Source organism: Somniosus microcephalus, chromosome 1 (genome assembly GCF_052327205.1).
Source record: "Somniosus microcephalus isolate GS21.2 chromosome 1, FLI_Smic_1.0, whole genome shotgun sequence".
Classification (NCBI taxonomy): Eukaryota; Metazoa; Chordata; class Chondrichthyes; order Squaliformes; family Somniosidae; genus Somniosus; species Somniosus microcephalus.
This window is the reverse complement of record NC_140987.1, coordinates 12,590,378-12,606,371: the sequence shown is the minus strand read 5'-3', so window position 1 is coordinate 12,606,371 and position 15,994 is coordinate 12,590,378. Positions and strand designations below refer to the sequence as shown.

General features: G+C 52.1%; 1 protein-coding gene across 3 annotated transcripts in view; it reads right to left on the bottom strand.

Moving 5' to 3' along the window:
• The window catches only part of rictora (RPTOR independent companion of MTOR, complex 2 a), a 903,687-nt gene that overhangs the window by 600,653 nt on the left and 287,040 nt on the right, over nt 1–15,994 (bottom strand). For 2 of the 3 annotated variants that reach the window (XM_085966601.1, XM_085966449.1), the window contains exons 31-32: nt 10,184–10,258; nt 3,119–4,166 (exon numbers count right to left, since the gene is read on the bottom strand). In XM_085966601.1, the coding sequence (XP_085822727.1) occupies nt 3,119–4,166; nt 10,184–10,258 (1,123 nt within the window). The remainder of the gene's footprint in view (nt 1–3,118; nt 4,167–10,183; nt 10,259–15,994) is intronic. The other variant, XM_085966521.1, reaches the window with a different exon arrangement.

The window sequence follows — 15,994 nt, the reverse complement described above, 5'->3', positions numbered from 1 at the left end:
AACATGAATGTTTTTCGATGCTTTGGCAACATAAGATGTAACTTGTTATGCCAATAAAGCGATTTGAATTGAATTGAATTGAAAGAGTGAGGGGGTGGGACAGGGAGGGAAAGAGTGAGGGGGTGGACAGGGAGGGAGAGCTTACCTTCTTCCTTCCTTCGCAGGGGTCCATCGGGCCACCTTCCCCCCCAGTCGCACTCTCTCTTCCCCCCCCCAGTCGCGCTCTCTCTTCCCCCCCCAGTCGCACTCTCTCTTCCCCCCCAGTCGCTCTCTCTCTTCCCCCCGTCGCTCTCTCTCTTCCCCCCCAGTCGCTCTCTCTTCCCCCCAGTCGCTCTCTCTTCCCCCCCAGTCGCTCTCTCTCTTCCCCCCCAGTCGCTCTCTCTCTTCCCCCCCAGTCGCTCTCTCTCTTCCCCCCCAGTCGCTCTCTCTCTTCCCCCCCCAGTCGCTCTCTCTCTTCCCCCCCCGTCGCTCTCTCTCTTCCCCCCCGTCGCTCTCTCCCCCCCAGTCGCTCTCTCTCTTCCCCCCCAGTCGCTCTCTCTCTTCCCCCCCAGTCGCTCTCTCTCTTCCCCCCCCAGTCGCTCTCTCTTTCCCCCCCAGTCGCTCTCTCTCTTCCCCCCCCAGTCGCTCTCTCTCTTCCCCCCCCAGTCGCTCTCTCTCTTCCCCCCCCCCAGTCGCTCTCTCTCTTCCCCCCCAGTCGCTCTCTCTCTTCCCCCCCCAGTCGCTCTCTCTCTTCCCCCCCCAGTCGCTCTCTCTCTTCCCCCCCCAGTCGCTCTCTCTTTCCCCCCCAGTCGCTCTCTCTCTTCCCCCCCCAGTCACTCTCTCTCTTCCCCCCCCCAGTCGCTCTCTCTCTTCCCCCCCCCAGTCGCTCTCTCTCTTCCCCCCCAGTCGCTCTCTCTCTTCCCCCCAGTCGCTCTCTCTCTTCCCCCCCAGTCGCTCTCTCTCTTCCCCCCCAGTCGTGCTCTCTCTCCCCCCCCAGTCGCTCTCTCTTCCCCCCCCCAGTCGCTCTCTCTTCCCCCCCCAGTCGCTCGCTCTCTTTCCCCCCCCAAGTCGCTCTCCCTCTCCCCCCCCCCCCCCAGTTGCTCTCTCTCTCTCTTCCCGCCCTCCCCCCCAGTCGTTCTCTCTCTCTCTTCCAACAACATGCCCTCGAAAAAGCCTCGGCACTGCCGGGCACTCCAGCTAGTCTATATATATATAATAAAAGGATCGATCTGTCTGTCTGTCTGTCCTTCGGTGTGCGTCTGTCCGGCTATGCACTCGAAAGTTATAGAGCGTACCTACGCGTGCGTTACCTCCAAAGAAAGCTTACGGTTCCAGGACGGTCGTAAGCGTATTTACTTTTCGGTCGGACGAAAATTGTTCGCGCCTTATGCAAAAAACCTTCAAAATTAAACTCATTATCTGCTAATTAGCATTGATTGACTGACGTCAAGGTTCGACCAATCCTGTGCCGTCACGATTGACCAATCCTACAGTTCAGTCGCCTGATGGTTGGCCAATCGCTGCGTCTGTGGGCGGGACTAATCGTTTTCATCTCGGGGATCTGGCAGCCATTGCCTCAAGCTAAAAACCCCATTTACTTCCAGCTCAAAATCTGCTAATCCAGCTTTGAAAAAGTTAGTATCTCTTTTAAAAATAACATAAGATTTACCAAAAACGTTTTATAAGTACTTTCACTTTCATCTTTCAAGGTATTAAAAGGTAGAAATGTTGCCCGGCAGCAGATTGAGAGAGGGACACAGAGACAGGGCCCAAAAGCCTGGGACTCGATTTAAAATGTTGCCCGGCAGCAGATTCACAGAGGGACACAGAGAGGCCCCAAAGCCTGGGACTCGATTTAAACCGCCCGGCCCAAAACAGCCCTGGTAAAGCCGGGCTCCCCCAGCTAGTAGAATATAAGAGCAGGGAGGTTATGATGGAGCTGTACAAAACGCTGGTTAGGCCACAGCTGGAATACGGTGTGCAGTTCTGGTCGCCACACTATAGGAAGGATGTGATTGCTTTGGAGAGGGTGCAGAGGAGATTCACCAGGATGTTACCTGGGCTGGAGCGCTTCAGCTATGAAGACTGGACAGGCTGGGGTTGTTTTCCTTGGCGCAGAGAAGGCTGAGGGGGGACCTGATTAAGGTGTACAAAATTATATGGGGCATAGATAGGGTAGATAGAAAGGAACTTTTTCCCCTTAGTAGAGGGGTCAATAACAAGGGGGTATAGATTCAAGGTAAGGGGCAGGAGGTTTAGAGGGGATTTGAGGAAGAACTTTTTCACCCAGAGGGTGGTTGGAATCTGGAACTCACTGCCTGAAAGGGTGGTAGAGGCAGGAACCCTCACAACATTCAAGAAGCATTTGGATGAGCACTTGAAATGCCATAGCATACAAGGCTACGGACCAAATGCTGGAAAATGGGATTAGATTAGACAGGACTTGATGGCCGGCGGGCCTCTTTCTGTGCTGTATAAGTCTATGACTCTCGGAGCAGGAAACAGCTCCTCTCATTGTTGAAGTACACGGAGATAAACTGCAACTCCCCTAGTTGTCCCAGCTGTGATCAATCTAATTCAGCACAGGCTGGAAGTGAACACTTGTATGACGCTGAGTCCTGTGTACCTGCAACGTCACAACCTTTTCATGTATGCAATCAACATGTAGGTTCCCAGAACCTCGGAAGCAGGGCTATACAGGAAACTCTCAATTTACCGGCACCTAAATAACCGGAAATCTCTGTCAACCGGCAAAATTCAGGAGTAGGTTCAGGTAAGTTTTACTTCATATTAGTGGTAGTTCCTGGATCTGTGGCTGTGTAACTGGGGTTCCTGCACTTGTTGCTAAGCAACAGGGACGCTTGGTCTGTGGCCAGAGTTCTTGCACATGTTGCTAAGCAACAGGGAAGCCTGGATTTGTTGCTGTGTACGGAGCTCTTGTACCTTTTAACTATGCCTCTCTGTAATCCGGACTTTTTGATAAACCGGCACCACGCCGGTCCTGTCGGTGCCGGATAATAGTTTCCTGTACTTGTTCAGAGAGGAGGTTGTGGAATGAAGATGTGATTTCCCCCCAACCCCTTCCTTTCTGGAGGTGTAGGCTTGTGGCAATGTTTAACGAAGGGATACACATAATTACCTTCTTGGTGTCAGCCTCGAATCCAGGCTGCCTGTCTTCATGGTAATTGTGTCTGTAAACAGCACGTCCTTTGCTGGGGATGCCAGGGCCTCAGAGTGCGACAGCGACGAGTGCATCCTCTGCTGCTGCAGTCGCTTCAACGTGGCGTAGCCGAAAGCATCACGCGGGCTCGTGTAGCTGAAGTTGTAGTCGGTCAGGCTCTTTATGGTAGTGACTGAAGGTGCTTTGAGTGACTGCGCCCTTCGGGGGAGCGTGTGCGAAGATCCCGGGGGGACCAGTGACACAGAGTTCGACTTGGACAGGGGTAGGTGGTTGGACTGGGGTGTCAGGGACACGTTGGTCTTCACCGTCCGCGCGCTGACGATGGTGTTCAGGCTGCCGCAGTCTGTGTCGGCATTAGCTGGGTCCAGGCGGACTGTTTCACCAGACGGGCTCGAGCTGACGGAACTCATAGAGCTAATGCCGCTCGTTGTGGTGTCTGTGTTAAAGCTCTGGCTACGGCTTTTGAACTGCGTGCCAGTCGTGCCGTCCCCCATCGACTTGTCCTTGGTGATCTGCTCCCGGTGATTATCCCCCAACAGCGTCTTTGGGCGCTTCAGTTCAGACTCCGAGATACTTTGCGAGCTTCCTCCATTGCCGTGATCCCTGCTCCCGACAAACGAGGTCTCCAAGCTCAGCGTGTGGCTCTTGTGCATTCGGCTGCCGTTGAAGATACTGGTGAACACCTCACTGTGCAGATACTCAGTGCTGTTGGCCGGCTCGGTGACTGCCCGGATGCGCCGCTGGATCTGCTTCCTGTCTGCTGCTGCCTTGGCGGTCTTGGACTCGCTGCTGCTGCGCAGTTTCTTGCTGGGGAGCGAGGTCAGATTGTTGAAGAAACGCCGGGTGACGAATCTGGAAGAGCTGAGGATGCTCAGGGGGCTGCGTTCCTTCTCCTTGGCTGACTTGGGCCTCACTAGCAAAGACTGGTCACCCTCCTCAGTGATATCCAGGAAGAAGGTGCTGGTTGTGCTGCTCCCGTATCGATCGTCTTCCATAATAAACATGCCTGTAACACAAAGCAGCCCACAGTTAGCAGGTCCATTAACTTGTGTTGGTCATGTGAGGAGCTCTATGGACTCTTGTCCAATTGACAGGAGTGTGTCAAAACAGGCCAAATTGCTGACCTGCTACCTCTTGGGAGAATTGACTGGTGCAGCCACCGAGATGACTTGACGAAAACTTGGGCTGCAAAGTAATTTTGTCGTAACGACTGGAAGAAGAGTTGCCTCTCTACCATTTGCAATGGGCCCTCTGACAGTTTGAGCTATCTGAATCACGTCAATGTTAGCACCATTCCATGGCACAAAACTGCATATAATTTGACACCAAATTGTTCACCTTGCTAACAGAGACCACAAGAATGGCTGGTGAGAGAAAATAAACTCTTATCCTAGTGCATTATGAAAAGTGAATCTGAGGGAGCATTGTATCTAACTCGTGCTGTACCTGTCCTGGGAGTGTTTGATGGGACAGTGTAGAGGGAGTCATAGAGCCATAACGGCACAGGAGGCCATTCGGCCTCTATTTATGAAGCCCAAGATCCCATATGCTTTGCTAACCACTCTCTCAATATGTCCTGCCACCTTCAGGGACCTATGCACATTAACTCCCAGGTCCCTCTGTCCCTACACACTTTTTAAAACGGCACCATTGAGTGTATATGGCCTCTCCCTGTCCCTTCTGCCAAAATGCATCACCTCACACTTCTTTGTATTAAACTCCATCAGCCACTTGTCTGCCCATTCTGCTAGCCTTTCTATATCCTGTTGCAGTCGATTGGTATCATCCTCACTGTTTGCCACACCCCCAAGTTTGGCGTCATCGGCAAATTTAGAAATTCTACTCAGTATTCCAATATCCAGGTCATTTATATGCATCAAAAAAGCAATGGCCCCAGCACTGACCCTTGGGGAACACCACTGTCTACCATCCTCCAGTCTGAAAAACAGCCATTTACCACAACTCGCTGTTTTCTGTCCTTAAGCCAATTCCTTATCCAAGCTGCTACTGACCCACCTATTCCATGAACCTCAATTTTGTTAACCAGCCTTCTATGTGGTACTTTGTCAAACGTCTTCCTAAAATTCATGCAGACAACATCCATTGCATTACCTTCATCAATCATCACTGTTACTTCATCAAAAAATTCAATTTACTCTGTATCTAACCCGTGCTGTACTTGACCTGATCGGGAGATAGACAGGGAGCTCTTCTGTGCTGACGGGCGGGAAAGTGGAGTTGAGTTCGAAAATCAGCCATGATCTTATTGAATGGTGGAGTAGGCTTGAGGGGCCGTATGGTCTACTCCTGCTCCTAATTCTTATGTTCTGTCTTGAGGCTCATTGCCATACTGGTTCCAATATTTCAGTTAAGGATCTCCATAGTGAAGGCATGGCATACAATGCTCTTAATTCATCACCTCTCAATATTCCCACTACCAGTGACAGACCTGTACTGACCATAATTCACCCTCATGCTATATAGCTCAAAACACAGTTTACACACACAACCCCAGCTTTGAGAGACAAAAGTTGATGACTGCATTGCTATTTTGCACAGCTAAAATGGGCATTGTACGCAAATTGTATTGTACCTGCCCTGGGAGTGTTTATCTCAGAGTTGTACCTGACGAAGGTAGTTAAATTTTTGAGGAGGTCATTAACAAGGTAGACAGGGGAGTGTCCACAGATGTTGTCTATATGGACTTCCAGAGGCATTTGATGAAGTTCCGCACAAGAGATTATTAGCAAAAATGAGAGCGCATGGATTTGGAGGAAACCTTAGGACATGGGTTGAAAATTGGTTGGGAGGAAGGGATAGAAAGTATGGATAAAGGGAATGTACTCTGATTGGCTGAATGTGCTAAGTGGTGTTCCCCAGGGATCTGTACTGGGGCCTCAGTTTTTAACCATATATAGGACTTGGATGAAGGAATAGAGAATTGTATATTCAAGTTTGCAAATGACACTAAGTTAGGAGGGACAGTATAAGTTGTATAGATGGGAGCAGGAAGTTACAAAGGGACATAAGTGTGTAGGCAAAACTGTGGCAAATGGAGTTCAATGTGGGCAAGTGTGAGCTAATCCACTTTGTAGCCAAGAAAGACAAATCGGAATATTTTCTAAATGACGGGAGACTAGAAACTGTGGAGGAGCAAAGGGATTTGGGTGTCCAGGTACACAAACTGCGGCTCACCGCCAACTTCTCAAGGGCAATTAGGGATGGGCAATAATGCTGGCCTTGCCAGTGACGCCCACATCCCAGGAACGAATTTAAAAAAAATTAATTAAAGCTAGTGCAGACGTACAAGAAATAATCAAAAAGGCTAAAGGAAAGTTAGCCTTTTTCTCAAGAAGGTTGAAAGACAAAGGGGAGGAGGTTATGCTTCAGTTGTGGATAGCCTTGATCAGACCCCATCTGGAGTACTGCGTGCCATTCCACTGCACTGAAAGATATATTAGCCCTAGAGGGAGTACAGCGCAGATCACCAAAATGATACAAGGGTTAAAAGGGTTAAATTATGAGGACTGGTTGCATAAACTTGGGTTGTATTCCTTTGAGTTTAGAAGGTTGAACAGTGATCTAATTCAGGTACTTAAAATTATAAAAGGATTCCATAGAATAGATAATAACTATTTCCTCTGGTGGGGGAATCTAGCCCAAGCGGGCAAAATCTTAAAATTAGAACTAGGCAGTTTAGGAGTGAAATCAGGAGGCACTTTTTCAACCAATGGCTAGTGGAAATCTGGAACTCTTCTCCCCAAAAAGGCTGTGGATGCTGGGGGTCATTTGAAAATTTCAAGACGGAGATCGATAGATTTTTATTAGGTAAAGGTATCAAGAGATATGGATCAAAGGCGGGTAAATCAGAGTTGAGGTACTGTTCGGCCACGATCTAATTGAATAGCTTGAGGGGCTGAATTAGTCTACTCCTGTTCCTATGTACCTGCCCTGGGAGCGTTTGATGGGACAGTGTAGAGGGAGCTTTACTCTGTATCTAACCCGTGCTGTACCTGCCCTGGGAGTGTTTGATGGGACAGTGTAGAGGGAGCTTTACTCTGTATCTAACCCGTGCTGTACCTGCCCTGGGAGTATTTGATGGGACAGTGTAGAGGGAGCTTTACTCTGTATCTAATCCGTGCTGTACCTGCCCTGGGAGTGTTTGATGGGACAGTGTAGAGGGAGCTTTACTCTGTATCTAACCCGTGCTGTACCTGCCCTGGGAGTGTTTGATGGGACAGTGTAGAGGGAGCTTTACTCTATCTAACCCGTGCTGTACCTGCCCTGGGAGTGTTTGATGGGACAGTGTAAGGGAGCTTTACTCTGTATCTAACCCGTGCTGTAACTGCCCTGGGAGTGTTTGATGGGACAGTGTAGAGGGAGCTTTACTCTGTATCTAACCCGTGCTGTAACTGCCCTGGGAGTGTTTGATGGGACAGTGTAAGGGAGCTTTACTCTGTATCTAACCCGTGCTGTACCTGCCCTGGGAGTATTTGATGGGACAGTGTAAGGGAGCTTTACTCTGTATCTAACCCGTGCTGTAACTGCCCTGGGAGTGTTTGATGGGACAGTGTAGAGGGAGCTTTACTCTGTATCTAACCCGTGCTGTACCTGCCCTGGGAGTATTTGATGGGACAGTGTAAGGGAGCTTTACTCTGTATCTAACCCGTGCTGTAACTGCCCTGGGAGTGTTTGATGGGACAGTGTAGAGGGAGCTTTACTCTGTATCTAACCCATGCTGTACCTGCCCTGGGAGTGTTTGATGGGACAGTGTAGAGGGAGCTTTACTCTGTATCTAACCCGTGCTGTACCTGCCCTGGGAGTGTTTGATGGGACAGTGTAGAGGGAGCTTTACTCTATCTAACCCGTGCTGTACCTGCCCTGGGAGTGTTTGATGGGACAGCGTAGAGGGAGCTTTACTCTGTATCTAACCCGTGCTGTACCTGCCCTGGGAGTGTTTGATGGGACAGTGCAGAGGGAGCTTTACTCTGTATCTAACCCGTGCTGTACCTGCCCTGGGAGTGTTTGATGGGACAGTGTAGAGGAAGCTTTACTCTGTATCTAACCCGTGCTGTACCTGCCCTGGGAGTGTTTGATGGGACAGTGTAGAGGGAGCTTTACTCTGTATCTAACCCGTGCTGTACCTGCCCTGGGAGTGTTTGATGGGACAGTGTAGAGGGAGCTTTACCCTGTATCTAACCCGTGCTGCACCTGCCCTGGGAGTGTTTGATGGGACAGTGTAGAGGGAGCTTTACTCTGTATCTAACCCGTGCTGTACCTGCCCTGGGAGTGTTTGATGGGACAGTGTAGAGGGAGCTTTACCCTGTATCTAACCCGTGCTGTACCTGCCCTGGGAGTGTTTGATGGGACAGTGTAGAGGGAGCTTTACCCTGTATCTAACCCGTGCTGTACCTGCCCCGGGAGTGTTTGATGGAACAGTGTAGAGGGAGCTTTACTCTGTATCTAACCCGTGCTGTACCTGCCCCGGGAGTGTTTGATGGGACAGTGTAGAGGGACCTTTACTCTGTATCTAACCCGTGCTGTACGTGCCCCGGGAGTGTTTGATGGGACAGTGTAGAGGAACCTTTACTCTGTATCTAACCCGTGCTGTACCTGCCCCGGGAGTGTTTGATGGGACAGTGTAGAGGGAGCTTTACTCTGTATCTAACCCGTGCTGTACCTGCCCCGGGAGTGTTTGATGGGACAGTGTAGAGGGAGCTTTACCCTGTAGCTAACCCGTGCTGTACCTGCCCTGGGAGTGTTTGATGGGACAGTGTAGAGGGAGCTTTACTCTGTATCTAACCCGTGCTGCACCTGCCCTGGGAGTGTTTGATGGGACAGTGTAACGGGAGCTTTACTCTGTACCTAACCCGTGCTGTACCTGCCCTGGGAGTGTTTGATGGGACAGTGTAGAGGGAGCTTTACTCTGTATCTAACCCGTGCTGTACCTGCCCTGGGAGTGTTTGATGGGAGTGTAGAGGGAGCTTTACTCTATCTAACCCGTGCTGTACCTGCCCTGGGAGTGTTTGATGGGACAGCGTAGAGGGAGCTTTACTCTGTATCTAACCCGTGCTGTACCTGCCCTGGGAGTGTTTGATGGGACAGTGCAGAGGGAGCTTTACTCTGTATCTAACCCGTGCTGTACCTGCCCCGGGAGTGTTTGATGGGACAGTGTAGAGGGACCATTACTCTGTATCTAACCCGTGCTGTACCTGCCCCGGGAGTGTTTGATGGGACAGTGTAGAGGGAGCTTTACTCTGTATCTAACCCGTGCTGTACCTGCCCCGGGAGTGTTTGATGGGACAGTGTAGAGGGAGCTTTACCCTGTATCTAACCCGTGCTGTACCTGCCCTGGGAGTGTTTGATGGGACAGTGTAGAGGGAGCTTTACTCTGTATCTAACCCGTGCTGCACCTGCCCTGGGAGTGTTTGATGGGACAGTGTAACGGGAGCTTTACCCTGTATCTAACCCGTGCTGTACCTGCCCTGGGAGTGTTTGATGGGACAGTGTAGAGGGAGCTTTACTCTGTATCTAACCCGTGCTGTACCTGCCCTGGGAGTGTTTGATGGGACAGTGTAGAGGGAGCTTTACTCTGCATCTAACCCGTGCTGTACCTGCCCGCCCTGGGAGTGTTTGATGGGACAGTGTAGAGGGAGCTTTACTCTCTATCTAACCCGTGCTGTACCTGCCCTGGGAGTGTTTGATGGGACAGTGTAGAGGGATCTTTACTCTATCTAACCCGTGCTGTACCTGCCCAGCGAGTGTTTGATGGGGCAGTGTAGAGGGATCTTTACTCTGTATCTAACCCGTGCTGTACCTGCCCTGGGAGTGTTTGATGGGACAGTGTAGAGGGAGCTTTACTCTGTATCTAACCCGTGCTGTACCTGACCTGGGAGTGTTTGATGGGACAGTGTAGAGGGAGCTTTACTCTGTATCTAACCCGTGCTGTACCTGCCCTGGGAGTGTTTGATGGGACAGTGTAGAGGGAGCTTTACTCTGTATCTAACCCGTGCTGTACCTGACCTGGGAATGCTCGCTGCTGACAGTGGGTCTCGGGGGTGGAGAGACGTTCCATTCCCCAGCGCTGACATCCCTCACCTTGATGAAAACAAAATGAATCAAGAAAAAGGTACAACATTCAGAAATTGTAAAGGACAGTGTTGTAACATCACAGGACAGGTCGGTCCATCAGCCCATTTGACCTCATTGTTCCAGAATGCAAAGTGGTAGCACAGACAAAAAGGTCTTACTGTATTCCAAGGGAAAATGCTGAAGCTGCTTTTATATTGGGTTTAGTGACAAAGTGACATCCCTCCTCCCCCCATTCTGCATCTACTGCTCTTGTGCTGCCACAGGGCACCCCCAAGGCAAACTCGACAGAGTCACTGAAGCCAGCAGCCAGGAACCTGCTATTTTTAAACCGAAACTACAAGGTGACGGCCACAATCCCACCCTCCCTCAGGAATGCTGCGCCATTTAGTAATGGGATGTGTCTCTCAGCCTGTGATTCACCTGCACAGTTACTGATTTCAATCATATCACTACAAGCATTTTCCAAGTGATGACCAGGTACTTCTGTAGAGAGAGAGAGAATGAAGGACCAATAGTTGTGTATTTAACAGGGACCTTTCACTTGCTGTGTAGAAGCTGGGATAATCCTATCGGCTAATAGAACATCCATACCTCCTTTTTGGAGAACAGCAGTGGATCCCAGCTCAATTCCAACATCCCACAGCCAAAACAGTGTATGAAGGTGCAAGGAGCGCCATGTCTGAGCTGAGGTGGAGCTGACTTGGCCAATTTTGTTAACTTGTGGAAATAATCCTCACGATTCCGCCCTTACGTCTCAAGGCAGTATGCAATGCCTCGATTTTAGTCGCAAACAAGCTGCTTGTCCTGCCGGCAGGGTCTGTGGTGAGAATTCCCGGTTCTTCACTCAGGTGCTGTGGTAAACCACTGTCATACCTGTCTGTGTCTGTATGTGTCTTCCACTAGGTACAGGTCTGGACATGCCTCGGCTGACTCCTCCCACTATTCCAGGTATATAAGTGACTACCTCCCAGTCCCTTAGTATTCTGGACGGGTCGACCACTCGAGACAAGACCTTCATTCTTTAGTTAATAAAAGCCTGATTGTTACTCGCTCAACCTCAGTCTTTTGAGTAATTGATGGCGCATCAATTTTATTAACTAAATTTTTTATAATGGAGAAGATCCTCACACCAGCATGCCTGGACCTGGACAGTCGGGAAGCGGACGCTTCCACCAAGTTTGCTCACTGGCTCACGTGCTTCGAGACATTCCTGACTGCCTCCACTGCGGTCGAAACGGATGCGGACAAACTGTCTGTCCTGTTCTCCAAGGTGAACCACCGAGTGTACTCAGTCACCCGGGACGCGACCTCGTACACAGCCGCCCTCCAGCTCCTCAAGACCCAGTACACGCGCCCTGTGAACGAAGTATACGCTAGGCACCTTCTGGGGAGTCGCAAGCAACAACCTGGGGAATCGACTGAGGAATACCTCCAAGCACTGTCCGTGCTTGGCCGGGCCTGTGGGTGTAAGGCGGTAACGCCCACTAAGTACACGGAGGAACTGATCCGGGATGCTTTCGTAGCGGGCCACAGGTCCAACTACACCCGACAGCGACTGCTGGAGCAGAGTGACCTCACCCTCGACAAAGCCTCCGACATCGCACTAACGCTGGACGCTGCCTTCCGGGGCATGGATGCCTACACCTCTGTACCGTGGACGCCGCGGGGAACGACAACCTGGGACACGGTAGGACAGCCCCATAGCACCGTGCCACCCCAGCCACAGCCCAACAACGGCCCAACTACCGCAGCAGTGTCCCAAAGCCAGAAATGCTACTTCTGTGGCCAGGCCAAACACCCCAGAGCACGCTGCCCGGCGAAGATTGCGACCTGCTCGGGCTGCGGGAAAAAGGGACACTACGCCAGCGTCTGCAAGGCCAAAGCCACCCCGAACGCCAGCAGCGCCGCGTGTGGGCCGTGCGAGCCGCCATCTTGGGCCTCCCCAGCCATGTGCGAACCACCGCAGCAGCAGCCATCTTGGACGACTCCAGCCACATGGGAATCATGGACGCCGCCATCTTGGACACCAGCCGGGACGCAGCATACCGCCAACCCCCCCCCCCATCTGATACTCGCAGCGACACACCGACCCCTACGCTGGCCTCTGTGACGCTGGACCAAACGAGACCGCACCAGCTAGCTCGGTCCAAAATGGACGTTAAGGTAAACGGCCATGCAATAAACTGCCTTTTTGACTCCGGGAGCACAGAGCGCTTCATCCACCCCGACACGGTGTGGCGTTGCTCTCTCCCAGTCCTGCCTGCGCACCAGCGGATTTCTATGGCCTCCGAGTCCCAGTCAGCGGACATTGGCGGCTACTGCGTGGTGACACTAGTAGTAGACGGGACTGTGTTCAATAATTTTAAACTCCTGGTCCTGCCCCAACTTTGCGCTGCCGTTCTACTGGGGTTGGATTTCCAGTGCCACCTCAAAAGCGTTACGATGGCATACGGTGGCCCCCTCCCCCCACTCACAGTCCGCAGCCAGCAGCCTCCAAATTGCCCGCCGCGCACCAGATGCAACCTCTCCACACTCAGAGTCCCACCCCCCCCCCACTGTTTGCTAACCTCACCCCCGACTGTAAGCCCATCGCCACAAAGAGCAGGCGATACAGTGCCGGGGACAGGGTTTTCATCAAAACCGAAGTGGAACAGCTCCTGAAGGAGGGGATTATTGAGGGCAGCTCCAGCCCCTGGCGAGCCCAGGTTGTGGTCGTTAAGACCGGCGAGAAACAACGCCTGGTCATCGACTACAGCCAAACAATAAACCGCTACACCCTGCTGGACGCCTACCCACTCCCCCGCATAGCTGACATGGTCAACCAGATCGCGCAGTACCGCGTCTTTTCGACCATTGACCTGAAATCAGCGTACCACCAGCTCCCCATCAGCCCTGAAGACCGCCAGTATACTGCTTTTGAGGCAAACGGCCGCCTCTATCACTTCCTTAGGGTTCCCTTCGGCGTTACCAACGGGGTCTCCGTCTTCCAAAGGGAGATGGACCGGATGGTCGATCAAAACGAGCTGCAGGCCACTTTCCCTTACCTAGATAATGTGACCATCTGCGGCCATGACTTGCAGGACCATGACGCAAACCTCGAGAAATTCCTCCGCACCGCCCAACTCCTGAACCTGACATATAACAAGGAGAAGTGCATATTCCGCACAGACCGCCTCGCCATCCTTGGCTGTGTTGTAGAACACGGGGTCATCGGTCCCGACCCGGACCGGATGCGTCCCCTTATGGAACTCCCACTGCCCCACTGCCTAAAAGCTCTGAAGAGGTGCCTAGGGTTTTTTTCCTACTACGCTCAGTGGGTCCCCTACTATGCAGACAAAGCCCGTCCGCTGATCAAGTCCACCTCTTTTCCCGTGACGGCAGAGGCCCGCTTAGCCTTCCACCGTATCAAGGAAGACATTGCCAAAGCCACCATGCACGCAGTGGACGAATCCATCCCCTTCCAGGTGGAAAGCGATGCGTCCGACTTCGCTCTGGCCGCCACCCTTAATCAGGCGGGGAGACCTGTGGCATTCTTCTCACGAACCCTCCAGGGCCCGGAGACTAGACACTCCGCGGTCGAGAAGGAGGCCCAGGCTATTGTGGAGGCTGTGCGTCATTGGAGGCACTACCTGGCCAGAAAACGATTTACCCTGCTCACTGACCAGTGTTCAGTTGCTTTTATGTTCAACAACAAGGAGAGGGGCAAAATCAAAAATGACAAGATCTTGAGGTGGAGAATCGAACTTTCCACCTACAATTACGAGATCTTGTACCGGCCTGGGAAGCTCAATGAACCCCCAGATGCCCTATCGCGTGGCACCTGCGCCAGCGCGCAGATCGATAGGCTGAGGGCCCTCCACAATGACCTCTGCCACCCGGGGGTCACCAGGTTCTTCCACTTCATCAAGGCCCGCAACCTGCCTTACTCCATCGAGGAGGTCAGGACCATGACCAAGAACTGCCAAGTCTGCGCTGAGTGCAAACCGCACTTTTATAGACCAGACAGAGCCCACCTGATAAAAGCCACTCGCCCTTTCGAACGCCTGAGCGTCGATTTCAAAGGGCCTCTCCCCTCCTCCGACCGCAATGTGTACTTCCTCAACATCATTGACGAGTACTCCCGGTTCCCGTTCGCTATCCCCTGCCCGGACATGACCAGTGCCACGGTCATTAAATCTCTGAACAGCCTCTTCACCCTGTTCGGTTTCCCCAGCTATATCCATAGCGACCGGGGCTCATCGTTTATGAGCGACGAACTCCGCCAGTACCTGCTCGCTAGGGGTATAGCCACAAGCAGGACCACCAGTTACAACCCCCGGGGGAATGGACAGGTGGAAAGAGAGAATGCAACTGTTTGGAAGGCCGCCCTACTAGCCTTAAAGTCTAGGGGCCTTCCGACCTCCCGCTGGCAGGAGGTGCTCCCCGATGCGCTCCACTCGATTCGGTCACTTCTCTGCACTGCCACCAATGCCACCCCTCACGAGAAAATGTTTTGTCTTCCCAAGGAAGTCCACATCAGGGACATCGTTACCGCCATGGCTGACGTCCCCAGGGCCGGTACTACTGAGAAGACACGTGAGGGCCAATAAAACGGACCCCCTGGTCGAGAGGGTCGACCTCCTCCACGCCAACCCCCAGTACGCTTACATTGCGTACCCGGACGGGCGGGAGGACACAGTCTCCATACGAGACCTCGCACCCTCGGGGACCGCTGTAACCCACTACCCATTACCACCCCCCCCCCACGACCCGATATCCAACCCCAGCAGCCGGCTCGCCTTGGACCATCACCCACGAGGACTACACTCCAGGGCCCCAGCCTACACGGGACGCGACGCCGGAAGCTCCACCACCCCTGCCGTCGCCACGTCGATCACAGCGGCAGACAAGACCTCCGGAGAGACTCCAATACACGAACTTTTAAATACACTTCACCCCGCCGGACTCATTTTTAAACAAGGGGTGAATGTGGTAAACCACTGTCATACCTGTCTGTGTCTGTATGTGTATTCCACTAGGTACAGGTCTGGACATGCCTCGGCTGACTCCTCCCACTATTCCAGGTATATAAGTGACTACCTCCCAGTCCCTTAGTATTCTGGACGGGTCGACCACTCGAGACAAGACCTTCATTCTTTAGTTAATAAAAGCCTGATTGTTACTCGCTCAACCTCAGTCTTTTGAGTAATTGATGGCGCATCAGGTGCAAAATGTTTCTTTTAACTGGGTAATCCCAGCTACCAGCCTGAGCAATTCTGACTGGTTTACTGTGGGAACTAGCACACAGCTGCACCAATATAAAAACAGCCAAAGCCTGACAGCCTTTGTGTGTGTGTGTGTGTGTGTGTATGCACGGGGTACCGTGGGGGGAGAGAGGAACAGGCTGGGTGTTGCACAATGGTCTGAATTACAATAATTTATTCAGGGGCCGTGTTTCCAATTTCATTCCCAGGTGTAAAGCTGGGGTGAAAGCTCAGAAACTTATTATAATCAGCTACTCGGGAAAAGAGAAATGGCAATTGCCGGAAATGTGAAATAGAAACAGGGGACTGGAGGACACAGCAGGTCAGGCAGCATCTGAAAGAGAACCAGGCTAATGGTCGGGGTTGGGGGGGGGGGGGGGGGGGAGTTGTTCTTCAGCAAACCTCCCGAGGAAAGATCCCACCTCAAACCTTCCTTCCCTTTCAGGTGCTGTGTATTTCCAGGATTTTCTGTTTGTATTTTCAGGTTTGAAGATTTTTC